The sequence below is a fragment of the Heptranchias perlo genome, chromosome 9, assembly GCF_035084215.1.
Source record: "Heptranchias perlo isolate sHepPer1 chromosome 9, sHepPer1.hap1, whole genome shotgun sequence".
Taxonomy (NCBI): domain Eukaryota; kingdom Metazoa; phylum Chordata; class Chondrichthyes; order Hexanchiformes; family Hexanchidae; genus Heptranchias; species Heptranchias perlo.
In genome coordinates, this window is record NC_090333.1 from 67,546,247 (window position 1) to 67,559,323 (window position 13,077).

General features: G+C 45.4%; 3 protein-coding genes across 5 annotated transcripts in view; 1 reads left to right on the forward strand and 2 right to left on the reverse strand.

Annotated features, from left to right (window-relative positions):
• Positions 1–252: 252 nt before the first annotated feature.
• Positions 253–4,534, reverse strand: LOC137325513 (uncharacterized). The gene is made up of 2 exons (XM_067990690.1): positions 2,856–4,534; positions 253–2,081 (listed from the first exon to the last, which is right to left on the reverse strand). Exon 1 carries the CDS (start codon positions 4,138–4,140, stop codon positions 3,178–3,180), a length of 963 nt encoding a protein of 320 aa, XP_067846791.1. The 5' UTR covers positions 4,141–4,534; the 3' UTR covers positions 253–2,081; positions 2,856–3,177.
• LOC137325514 (uncharacterized) lies at positions 253–5,520 on the reverse strand. 3 transcript variants are annotated; one of them, XM_067990693.1, is made up of 2 exons: positions 4,780–5,520; positions 253–2,601 (listed from the first exon to the last, which is right to left on the reverse strand). In XM_067990693.1, exon 2 carries the CDS (start codon positions 2,116–2,118, stop codon positions 1,366–1,368), a length of 753 nt encoding a protein of 250 aa, XP_067846794.1. In that variant the 5' UTR covers positions 2,119–2,601; positions 4,780–5,520; the 3' UTR covers positions 253–1,365. The 3 variants fall into 3 exon arrangements, with proteins under 3 accessions (XP_067846794.1, XP_067846792.1, XP_067846793.1); XM_067990691.1 differs by having other exon boundaries at positions 253–2,798; XM_067990692.1 differs by lacking the exon at positions 4,780–5,520 and adding an exon at positions 4,541–4,760 and having other exon boundaries at positions 253–2,798.
• Positions 5,521–6,645: 1,125 nt separating this feature from the next.
• Positions 6,646–13,077, forward strand: part of LOC137325512 (flavin-containing monooxygenase 5-like) — a 43,842-nt gene continuing 37,410 nt past the window's right edge. The window contains exon 1 of the mRNA XM_067990689.1: positions 6,646–6,750. The gene's annotated coding sequence lies outside the window, so the exon portion shown is untranslated. The remainder of the gene's footprint in view (positions 6,751–13,077) is intronic.

The following is a 13,077-nucleotide window of genomic DNA, read 5'->3' on the forward strand; positions in this document are numbered from 1 at the left end:
AAGAATGTGGCCAATTGTGCTACCAAACATTAGAAGTATGAGGGATAGGAACATAGGGATTGCTCGATGAAAAAAGACCATGGTCCATCAAGTTTGCCTTCCACCATCCTAGTAGTCACACGATACAACGATAATGGAGTTGTTGACTAATCATAGCAATCAATCTCTATCAATTAGTCTAGTCCATGTTTCACATTTTTGTTGCATGTGTTAGACTCGAATTTTTGGAGCAAAACCAGACGGAGACAGAACTGCTGACCAAGTTAAAGTTTATTAGAAAACCTTGTGCACAAAGGGAGAGTGGCAAGCTTCCTCAAGCTCATGACTAACTCTCAAAGGAACACCAGCACTACAAGCATGTTTATACCTTTCAATAAGCAACACCCACCTGCTGTGGAAGGTGGTACATGTCTACATAACTACAGTGGGTTTCATTGGGTGGTACAGCCTGCCACTCACTTGTCAGGGCTACCTTGGGTCGTCCCATGACATTAAACAGCTCACATTCCTGAGGAGGACCTTTATCAATAAACACATAAGTCCCAGACATTGAAACTACACAAAGGATCTTCACAAAGTCCTGAGCAGCTGCTTCTATCTGACTCCCTTTTGAGCTGGGGTAACCTTGGAGACATCCACCGCTCCTCCCTTTATCATCCGAAGTGAGCGAGTTAGGATAAACAATGTCGGCTTCGGCCTTGGATAAACTTTCCCTAGTGTGTTCTGGAGATAAGCGAGGTGGTAGCCACAAATCCAACAAACCTGCCTTTGTCAGCTTTTACAGTGTGGGTTAAAAGCTGCTCCCATAATGGTCAAGTATCCCATCATGCTTTGCTGCTATCTAGATGCTACATGTGCGATTTAACTACTTATGTGTGTGAGGATAAGAGTGGCTAATCATTCTTTAATAAATATATATATATATATAGGTAAGGGGAGGCTGGAGGTTTTAGATTTCTGTTCACAAGCCTATTTTTCCAGCCCAACAGTCCCCCCCTCCAACCCCCCGAAAAACACCTATACAGTGGGGTTGGAAATTGTATTATTCAGGGAAAAGCAAGAGTGCAAGTGACTGAGGTTTTGTATAATAATCAACCAAATTTTCCACCCCTCTTCCCTCCCCAGCCCACTGGCTATTACAGGGGGATCCTCTATTGATCACATATGATCCAGCATGCGTCCTGTCGAGGCGGCCGCCCGTCGAGGCACTGGGTATGCATCAAAAGAGGGTAATTAGTCATTTACATTAAAACTATTCCCGATTCGATCTCCTGCTGCTCTCGTCACCTACACACTTGATTTTTCCCACAAGCGGCTGAAATCGTCTGAAACACGGGTGGGGGAGGGGGCGCATACGCCAACTGCTTAAACCACCTGTTTAGCGAGATGTTTTGCCTTAGCCCGCTTACATTTCTTACATGCCATACATAGCAGAATAAAGACCAGTATTAACTGCACCATGACCAAAACATGGGAAATTAGTCGGATCCATGGGTGAATCTGTACATTTAGTCCCCAGTCCCATAAGTCATCCCACCACGTGGTCACCTTGATCGCCTCGATGTCTTTCCTCAACTCCTTGCTCCGCTGTTGCATGGTATAATACACCTGCTGGGAATGTTGAACCTTTTCTCGTAACTGTCTCAGGTGTTCGGGCAATGGAGGTATTGGATATCCAAACGTGTTGATGTAGTTCCATACATCATTCCTCGTGTCTTCGGACACTTGAAGAAAGGTAGTGTTGTACTGATGTATGTCCACCAGCTCCTCATGTCCAATTCGTACGGGAATTTCCGGGGTGAAGCAAAACTCTGGACTGGGGATGGCACACGTTAAGTAGGCATACTCGAACGAGTTTAAATGAGTCGTCACACAATAGTTGCCTTTTCCGGCGTAAGCCACTTGAGTGGGTTTTGTGGCGGCGTCCAGTGCCTCTATGGTGCAGTTAATTTCCAAGTCAGTGTTGTTAAATCCGCATTGGGCTTGCGGGCTTCGGCTGATCGTATGTGGACAGACTATGATGGCATGTCGAGTGACACATCCTTCCAATTTGGTTCCTACCAAATTTTCGTTTATTATCACTGCAAAAGGTAACACATTGTGATGAGATACATGCATGCCGTCTTTTATTACGCCAATATTCTGCACCCGATACACCTCTCGCCCCCGAGTCTCCGGGGTCAGGACTGGGATGACCAAAACCAGACCCAGGAGCCCTCCCCCATCCGGTTTGCACTCCACTTGGGTGGGGTAGGACCGTTAAGCTCCTCTATTTTTCAGTATTGTAAACACTCAACCCTGGTGGGGGTACAGGAGGGATGCTAAATCCCTTGGTTGTTCTGGCAGCACATGGCCCTCCGCTCCCCGGTATCGCAACTAACGCATACCCCCCCCTTGGTTAGCATCCATATAGCATGTGTGTGTACCAAACTCGTCCCCACACCATCCCAACTTCGAGTTAGCAGATGCCTGCCTATAAACCAGCAGTCCCAACAATCCTATCGTCCCTGATACAGACCATTTCATAGTGTTCAAGTCGCTACTGTCTCAGGTTCAGGGACCAGTGCTGGGCCGGGGTAGGCGGAGAGGGGTCCAATAGACCTGGGAAAAAGGGGAAAGAAATAGAGAGGAGGAGAAGGTGGAGGAAGAAAAAGAAAAAAATGATGTGAGCTCAAAATTTAAGAGGCGTGTCCCGGGACGAGGTGGGTTTATATTCCAGTCTGGATAACCAATAGCACGGAGCGTTGGAGAGTCGATATATCCGGTAGCGGTGACAGTACTGGGACCGGCCCGTGTACCTGTAAGGGAGAGAGAGAGATACATAACATCCTAAACAATTGACTCGATCTTCTGACCTTGGTCCTGGAAAAACAAGAGAGCTGAAAGGTTTTCTTATAGGGATTAGGGGAACTCCCTTCCCCGGGTGCCATCACCGGCTTAGTTTGGCTCCAGTGTCTCCACCTTACATCCAATTTCTCTTGCAAGCACACCGAGGTTCCCGTACTGAGGAGGACCTGGTACCGCCCATCCCATCGTGGCTCAAAAGTACCTCGAACCGGTCGCTGAACCATCACCCATTGTCCCACACAGGGGGGTGCTTTCCAAACCCCTTCCAATTTCTTAGCATCCTGTGCCTCCTGTAAATGCTGAACCCGGAAATGATTAGCCTGGTTGGTCTCACTGAGCAGACGCAGGTATGTCAGGAGGGTGTTTTGGAACTGGGAAGTGTCCCCAATGTTCATACCGTTCAATTACCAGGTCAATATACGCAATGGGGTCTTCCCCTGGGTTTTGTCGTAGGGCTGTGAGTCCCGTCCAGGTGGCAGTGCCGTTACCCAATCCATCTTGAACCCAGGTCTTTAGAGCTTCAAATTGGGTGTCATACTCGACCATAGTGGCTGGGATCTGCAAATTCCAAGGGGGCAACGCCCCATAGACAGCGGAGGGGCACTTAACCTCAATGATATCTTTTATGCCCTGTATAGACAGATTAAAATGTCGGGCGGCGCTTTGTATCTTTGCCCATACCTCGACATTGGGGTTATGTTGCTTCAGGTCGGGAATGAGAAGGATCACGCTGGATCTCTCCTGTGGTGTAAAAGACTGAGATTCCCCCAGTGTGCCCCTGCCTCCCATTTCCCCATTTGCTGCCACTCCGGCTGGGTTTACTCGGACAGGGGCAATGGATTTCGGCTCCCCATTTCCAGGTTGTACCGGTGCCGAAGGGCCGATACGGTTGTATTCAGGCAGGCACTCAGGCTGCGGCGTTTTGTGCTGCTGAGCCTCCATTGTCTTAACAATTCCCCCCCAATCCTGTAAATCGTCTAACTCCTCCGTTGCTGGCGCTTCCAGATCCAAAAGACTGCTAACTCGAACTTTAGCCTCTTGTACAGGTCTCAAAAAGTCCTGTAGATGATACAATCTCCCCCATTTGTCCACGATTAAAGGTCCTGTCTGATCTGCCCAACAAGCGAGCAGAACAGTACCATAATTAGCTTGTTTAGCAGCCTTTTGCCTCACCCACCACTCTATTTGATCGACGACTGGACTGGTTTCCTTCCATCTGTTCCTAATCATTTCACTTTGATATTTTAAATTAGCCTCTTGGACTCGTTTTACAACAGAGACACAGGTGGGCATAGCCGGGACGTCTGGAGAAAGGGGTTTCCCCTCGTTACTCACGTCAATCGTTACGTATATCCTTATGCTCTATCTTATACTTTAATTTATTTTACTCTAATCTTATACTTTAATTGGCACAAACGTATCACCTCATACTCTAATTTATAGACACTCACTGGTCACGGGATCACAATCCTGTGGTGGTTGTAGTTCCCCACACCTACTTAATCCTGGCCGTCACGTGGGACTACGTTCTCTTAATTCAGGCTCAGGCTAGGTGTTTGAGATAAACCACCACCCTTGTCCGTGTCGATCACCTCGTGACTCTCAAAATCCAACCTTATACTGTATCAGAATAGCGGCATAAACTTATACTCTAAGCAAACAAACACTTATATACTATATCTTATATACCTACAGGTCTAGTCAATTCCGTCAATCCGTGGTCTCCGTGAGGAATTTTACTGCGTGGATAATTTTAATACTGCGGCAAGTGCCACTGCCAATCCTGTCTCCAATGATGAGACGAGCCCCTACCATAGGCTACCAGCCTCACCCTCGAGGGCTTTATACAGGGGAACCCCCTGTCTCGAGCACAAGTTTAACCTGTCTCACTATACTACCACGTACGCTCCAATACAGGATCCGTTAGCCTACCTGCAGCCCAGTATCCCACTTCTGACACCAACTGTTAGACTCGAATTTTTGGAGCAAAACCAGACGGAGACGGAACTGCTGACCAAGTTAAAGTTTATTAGAAAACCTTGTGCACAAAGGGAGAGTGGCAAGCTTCCTCAAGCTCCTGACTAACTCTCAAAGGAACATCAGCACTACAAGCATGTTTATACCTTTCAATAAGCAACACCCACCTGCTGTGGAAGGTGGTACATGTCTACATAACTACAGTGGGTTTCATTGGGTGGTACAGCCTGCCACTCACTTGTCAGGGCTACCTTGGGTCGTCCCATGACATTAAACAGCTCACATTCCTGAGGAGGACCCTTATCAATAAACACACAAGTCCCAGACATTGAAACTACACAAAGGGCCTTCACAACGTCCTGAGCAGCTGCTTCTATCTGACTCCATTTTGAGCTGGGGTAACCTTGGAGACATCCACCGCTCCTCCCTTAATCATCCGAAGTGAGCTAGTTAGGATAAACAATGTCGGCTTCAGCCTTGGATAAACTTTCCCTTGTGTGTTCTGGAGATAAGCGAGGTGGTAGCCACAAATCCAACAAACCTGCCTTTGTCAGCTTTTACAGTGTGGGTTAAAAGCTGCTCCCATAATGGTCAAGTATCCCATCATGCTTTGCTGCTATCTAGATGCTACATGTGCGATTTAACTACTTATGTGTGTGAGGATAAGAGTGGCTAATCATTCTTTAATAAATATATATATACATATCAGGTTAGGTAAGGGGAGGCTGGAGGTTTTGGATTTCTGTTCACAAGCCTATTTTTCCAGCCCAACACATCTGAGAGGTTGCAGCCCCCCTTCCACTACATGAGGGGGCTACTCCTCAACTTCTGGCTCCACTTAAGTACCACGCACTTGATCTTTGGTCACCTGGCGAGGGGTGGGCAAGTCAGAGGACCTCCTCGTGGGTCTGCTCCTGGGCCTGGCAAAGGTGGCCATCCCCAGGTGCAGGTTGGATGTGGCCCGTAGGGGTGGTCACTCTGGCTGCCTGCTTCTCTTCTGTGGCCTTATCCACTCCCGGGGTGGCCCTGGAGAAGGAGCCTGCAGCGTCCGCTGGTTCACTCAAGCCTTCAGAGACCGGCTTAAGTCCGGGACTTAAGTTCATAGGTTTCCTTTGTTTTTGCTTAAGTTCTTTATTAGTTGTGCCCCTTTAAAAAGGGGGCACTTTTGTTTGGTCACTGCACAAAAACCTATGTCTCCTTATAGGTTCATTAGAAAAGGCAAGAGAAACACTTTTACACAGAGGTTGTGAGGCTGTGAAATTCACTTCCAAGGTTAGTGGTTGAGGCAGAAACTATGTCAGCATTCGAGGTTAGACTGGATCGCTGGAGGAAGGATCAAGGGATAGCAGAGTAGGATGAGTAAATGTAATTAGGACTATCTGCTTGTGTGGGGAGTGAAGGGAACGTTTGGGCCCATTTGCTTGTATGGATTTTATTTAAAATTTTGCTGCTGCGGGGAAGAATGCAGGTGATGCCACTTGTAATACCTGCTCTGCCTGTAGTGGAGAGCGGAAAATTCATGGGGGAGAGGAAAGTGGGAACAAAGGCTCCTTGGGGTTTATCGGATGAATGGCTGTGAGGGCAGTTTTCAATGGTGACAGTGCAGAAGTTTGCCCTTGATTGAATGACCCCGTTTCGCAATTGTACCGGTTGCTCAAACAACTGCTGTGAATCAGGGTGGGTGGGGGGGGGGGGGTCTAAACATCTACTGCGCGTGCGCTAAACGGAGGGCTCCGATCGCGGGATCTGCGGCGTTTGCGCAGGCGCCGCTAATTGCCTGCTGCGCACGCGCGGACCGATGCCTCCCGTTTGCGGGGCCCTGCAGCGGGTGCGCATGCGTAGCGGCGCAGTTTTAGGCCGGTGGCCCTAATTACAGCGCAGGTTTTACTGGTAACGGCTGACGTTTTATGTCTTTCTCTTAAGAAGGTAAAGCTTAAGTTTGAATGGTGTGTTAAAACAGATTCCTGAATCCAGATTAAAAGGGACGGTCGCCCCGATGGCCATTTGTTTTGTTTTTTTAAGCACTGTGAACTTTTCTTTTGTCCTTGTGTGTGTGTTTTTTTCCCCCCTCGGCAGTGCGCCGCAACTTCCGGGAGAGCGGCCCAAGCTCTTATGATGGTGCCGATCGGTCTGGAGTTCTGAGGACAAACTAATTGTTTTTACTAATTTATAAAGAAGTCGATCAGCTCCGCTTCCCGGTGGGAAACTTTGGCGGCGGCGGCGGCGGACTCGCTGGGAGTTGTGCATCTCGGCGGGTGAGAGCAGATCTCCGCCGACACCCACGGCCGCCGGGAGGCAAAAGTGTCCCGGCTGGAGATTTGTAAACAATTTTACAACACCAAGTTATAGTCCAGCAATTTTATTTTAAATTCACAAGCTTTCGGAGGCTTCCTCCTTCCTCAGGTAAATGTTTTCATTCTGTTCCAATAGTCCGAACATTCGTAGTTGCATTTGGGAACCTCTTCAAACCCACCCAAGGGTTGGCTTATGAGGAAAGATTGAACAGGTTGCGTCTATACTCATTGGCATTTAGAAGAGTGGTCGCTCACTCTCCGGCTGGAGAGTGAGCGACCACTCGGTGATACACCCCGGCCAAGACCAGTCCGGACCCCCCCCCCCTCCCCGGCCAATGCCTCCGGAGTGGAATAGTGCACGATTCCCTGCCCTTTCCCCATACCCTTTGACTTCTTAGCTGATCATAAATTTGTCTAACTCAGCCTTGAATGTATTCAGTGACTCAGTCTCCACAGCTTTTTGGGGTAAAGAATTCCAAAGATTCGCAACCCTCTGGGAGAAGAAATTCCTCCTAATTTCAGTCTTAAACGGGCGACCCCTTATTCTGAGACTATGCCCCCTAGTTTTAGATTCCCCCATGAGGGGTAACATCCTCTCAGCATCTACCGTCCCCTCAGAATCTTGTATGTTTCAATAAGATCTCCTCTCAATCTTCTAAATGCCAATGAGTATAGACCCAACCTGTTCAATCTTTCCTCATAAGCCAACCCTTGGGTGGGTTTGAAGAGGTTCCCAAATGCAACTACGAATGTTCGGACTATTGGAACAGAATGAAATCATTGGACGTTATCATCTGAGCCATTCAAGGTCATCTTCATCATTGTACCAAGTGTGGCTCTAATGGTTTGCTGTGTACTTGTAAGGCTACTGTTATCATTTAGCAACCATCACTTTTCAAATAGCTAGATGTGTGCAGGGTTGAGAGCTGAATTTTTAAAACTCATTTAAAAATGGTGTGCATCAAATTGGAATGCTTGTGTTTTGTGCTTCAGTGGTGGGAAATGGGTTTCTGGGGTGTTCCATTGACTTCTCAATGTTATGGGGAAGGAGGTAACAAATGGAGGCCATGCACTCTCCTAGAGTATTTCAGATGAGACGTTAAACCAAGGACTGTCTGTCCTTTCAGGTGGACGTAAAAGATCCCCTGACACTATTTGAAGAAGTGCAGGGGTGTTCTTCTGGCCAATATTTATTCCTTTGCTGAATTCTAAACTGCTCCCAATCCTCAGGCTTGCTACTTTTTCTGGCAACTTTATATGACTCCTCTTTGGATCTAATATTATCCTTAATTTCTCTTGTTAGCCATGGTTCAGCCGCTTAGTACCATTTAGTTTATATTGCCTCTCCTCATCCTTCCAAAATGCCTCACTTCACACTTCTCTGCATTAAAATTCTCCTGTGTTTGTGCCCATTTCACCAGTCTATGTCCTCCTGAAGTTTGTTACCATCCTCCTCACTGTTTACGACATTTGAGTCTTACATCATGATTTCTGAGCCCTTTCATTGCATAAATGTCCTTCCTAATTTTTACCGGAGTGAACTGAGCACTAAAATGTACACTTTGGACCTTAGTATCATGTACTGCTGGAACATATTAAAACCTGCCTGGATTACAACAGCTATACTTTTTTCTTTGATTTCCCTGTAAATTCTGGTTAGATCCGACTGCTTACTGCACTGGGTGGAATAACCTTGTGGTCTCCTCTCAGTTTTGTTATTTAGATACTTAAATTTTCCAAGGGAGCAAATTCACCGTAACTCGTCGTCTTTTACAAAGTTTTCCAGCAACAAACTGCAGTATTTACTCCACTTATAGCGAGATTCATTGCTGTTCCCAACTTCTAGATCAATCATTAAGTGGCTTCTTTCCAAGTCACTTTCAAAGTAAATTGTAAAACATCTTTAAACTTTGGACTTAGGTCAACAATTTGGAAGGATAAGCTCTAGATAACAATGATAATTTAGCAGCCACCAAACTTAACTGCAGCTGCAGAATTGCTGCCCTGACATGGAATTGGCCTTCCCTGGTGATCTTTTTTAAAAAAAATTCATTCTCTGGATGTGGGTGTCACTAGCAAGGCGGCATTTATTTCACTGTAATTACACGGACAGTGCAGTGGGACAAGGGCTTGTAAGTTAAACTATAGGCATACTCAACATTCCTTCACTATTGGAGGAAATGAAACCAAGTACATGAATGCCTGAGTGGAAAGGAGTGTGCAAGGCCTAAGATTTATTTTCTAGGGGGGCCTCTGCCCCAGAAAATATTGATTTTGTAACACTTTATTGATGCGTTTTCTAGTATTTTGAAGTTTACAATGAATTTGGGAAATAGCATTTTTTAATTTAAAAAGGAAGGACCAATAGCTCAATTTATTGAAAACTACTCTCTTTGCTATTTAGAAATTAATTTGCTTAATTTTTAAAAATTTCTTTCACAAAAATCACTTAATAGTAAATAGGGGGTTCAAACCTGATCTTGACAAGTGTAACCAAAATGGAGCATTTTGGTCTGAGACTATTCCATTTTTTTTTTACTCAGCATGACAGGGAAGGTTAAAAATCAATCTTTTATACACAGACAATATCCAGCCCTTTCAATGTATGTTCATCTCAGAACCCACACAAGTCATCTGTATGAGTATCAGTGGAACAATTCTATAGCTGGTTCCTATTGGAGAAAATAAAATTTTATATATTAATTGTTCAAATGGCATATGCTGTACATTTCAAATCAACTCACAGGAGCTTTAGGCTTGTTCCACAAGCAATGTCTGTGTTTGAATACAGTGAGCACAGATCAATGAATCAAGCCATCCTGGGAGGGGGAGGGATGCAGGGGTTACTGGTTTCGATTGAGTGCTGTGGAGAAGTGGGCGCAACCTATTAGAAGGGACAGGGTCAGTGATTGTCTGTAGTCTTCTGATGGACAGCTCTGTGGCCAGAAGTTTCTATTCTGGGTTTGTAACGATGGACTTTTGCTTGCACTGAATTTTGTAACTTGTATTTTTGTATTGCTAGAATCAGCTGTAAGGTATCTGCTGCAAGGTCCTGGAAAGTAATCAGCCCTTACTGGTGACAGAAATTATGTGGTTTTATCTTAAGCTTTGGTATGGTAGTTGTCTATTAACAATAATGACAAGCTTTCCTGCTCAAAAGAAGAGTTGGCAGCCAAAAAACTTCAAAGCAGCTAGGTTGATACCCCTGAAAGAAGAGAGAAATATAGTGCACATTTAAGAATTGTCTACTAAGCTTTAGCTCAGTGCAGGAGTTGTGATTTTTAAAAAATGAATTGTCTAATTGAGGAGTTAGATAACAGATCGTCCACTGTAGATATATAACTATTATTTTTCTATTAGATTATTCATTTATGAATAATTTGCTCTTAGTATTTGTCCAATAAATGTTTAACTTTATAGAAGATCTATTGTGATCCTCTACCATGCTCAGAGACTCAAGCGGGATCTCATAGAGGTTATAGATTGTTCAGTACCTAAGAGGTTCACTGTTCGACAACCTGGACACATTATCAGGAGCTTGTTTAGATCTCACGACAAGGATAAACACACCCAAAGAGGAGGAGAGTTAGAACTCACCCATGAGAGTGAGCTAAGAAATGACACCCGGAATAATCTAGGGTAAAAAGGTTAAGACCGACCCAAAACTGTAACGTGCCCAGAGTTACCGAGCAAACCATTCTGACAAATTGCCCAAATTGACTCAATACCTCAAATTGACTCAATAGCCCTGTCACGGTTGGGAACACTTTGGCCATTTTTTCACAGAATGGACTTGGACACGAGTTATGTCGAGTTGTGCTTTTTTTTAAGTAAAAGTGTGCCTAAGACAGCTAATGTTGGGTTATGGATCGGTAGGCAGATGAGTGCTACGGCAATTATAAAGTGAAATGGAAAGTTGTTTCTCTGAGATCCAAACAATGGCCAATCCGTCAGCTATATCTGGTTATTCAGAAGGATACTTCGCACCTCGTTGATGGAAACTTTTTTTGATCTCTCTGGGGACTGAGAGGCTTTTAAAAATCAAAACACAGCCACGAAGATTCAGTGGAGCAGCAAAAGGCTGCCCTGGCCAGTAGGACAGGGTACAAAGAAATTGTGCTTTTAAGTTGAGTTAGACGACCCATTGAAGAGGGCTAGCACTCATACAACACAGAAGGAGGACATTTGGCCCATCGTGCTTGTGCTGGCTCTCTGAAAGAGCTGTCAATTAGTACCACTCCCCTGCTCTTTCCCCTTAGCCCTACAAATTTTTCGCTTTCGAGTATATATCAGCAACAACATCAACAACTTGCATTTCTATAGCGCTGTTAACGTAAAACGTCCTGAGGCACTTCATAGGAGTGATTATCAAAAAAAATTTGACACCAAGCCACATGAGATATTAGGACAGATGACCAAAAGCTTGGTCAAAGAGGTAGGTCTTAAAAAAGGAGAGGTAGAGAAACAGAGAGGTTTAGGGAGGGAATTCCAGAGCTTAGGGCCTAAGCAGCTGGAGTCATGGCCGCCAATGGTGGAGCGATTAAAATCGGGGATGCGCAAGAGGCAAGAATTGGAGGAACGCATAGATCTCTGAGGGTTGTAGGGCTGGAGGAGGTTACAGAGATAGGGAGGGGCAAGGCTATGGAGGGATTTGAAAACAAAGATGAGAATTTTAAAATCGAGGCATTCCCAGACCGGGAATTACCTTTTGAAAGTTAGTATTGAATCTGCTTCCGCCACCCTTTCAGGCAGTGCATTCCAAATCATAACTCGCTGAGTTAAAGAAAAATGTCTCCTCATCTCCCCTTGGTTTTTTTGTGAATTACCGTAAATCTGTGTCCTCTGATTACCGACCCTCCTGCCAGTGCAAACAGTTTCTCTCTATCTACTTTATCAAAACCCTTCATAATCTTGAACACCTCTATTAAATCTCCCCTTAGCTTCTCTGCTCTAAGAACAATCCCAGCTTCTCTCTTCTCTCCACATTCCTGGTACTTGTGTGTTGTGTAATTTCGTAACAGTACGTGAACAGAATTCGTGCCAGTTGTAGCAAGCGACTCTTATCAATATCATTCTTCCGTGTGTTTTATCTACTGTGGAAAAAGCAGCTTACAACTTGAACCAATCTTTGCCTCATCAAGTGTTAACTTGGTCCGCCTTTGGAGAGATGGAAGAAGCACGTGTATAAAACACAGAAATCCAGTCCAGATAATGAGTTTCGTTGTTACCCTCTTGGGTCCTGCTGCCGTACCAGTAGATGTAGTGCAGTAAGAGACACCTTCTATAAATAAAGTAAGTGCTCAGACCGATTTAAAGGAGTGACTGACACCACTGAGTCCCAGAAGATACCTGCAGTAGTCCCGAATTTGTGACCAGCCCAACTGGCGAAGTCTCAGGAGTGAGTAAAATGTTCCAAACATACACCGTACTCAAGAACACCTCCGAATCTGAAGCTGCCATAGGATGAAGTGCTGTCAAAACATCCCAAGTTAGTCCAGCACCCCAACCTGAAACAGTGCCCAAAACATGTACTGTATAATGCTTCCGTCCCTGTCACAAATGACATCCTATGTGACTGTGGTAAATTATCCCTCCTCAACCTGTCTGCAGATTTTGACATGGTTGACCACACCATCCTCCTCCAACACCTCTCCTCCGTCGTCCAGCTGGGTGGGACTGCGCTCACCTGGTTCCGTTATCTATCTGGAGTCCCCCATGGATCTATCCTTTGCCCCCTCCTATTTCTGATCTACATGCTGCCCCTCGGCGGCGACATCGGAAGACACGACGTCAGATTCCACATGTATGCTGACAACACCCAGTTTTACCTAATAACCACTTCCTTCACATGAGACCCCACTGTCTCTCATTTGTGACATTGCTTGTCCAACATTTAGTACTGGATTAGCAAAAATTTCCTCCAACTAAATATTGGGAAGGCCGAAGCCATTGTCTTTGG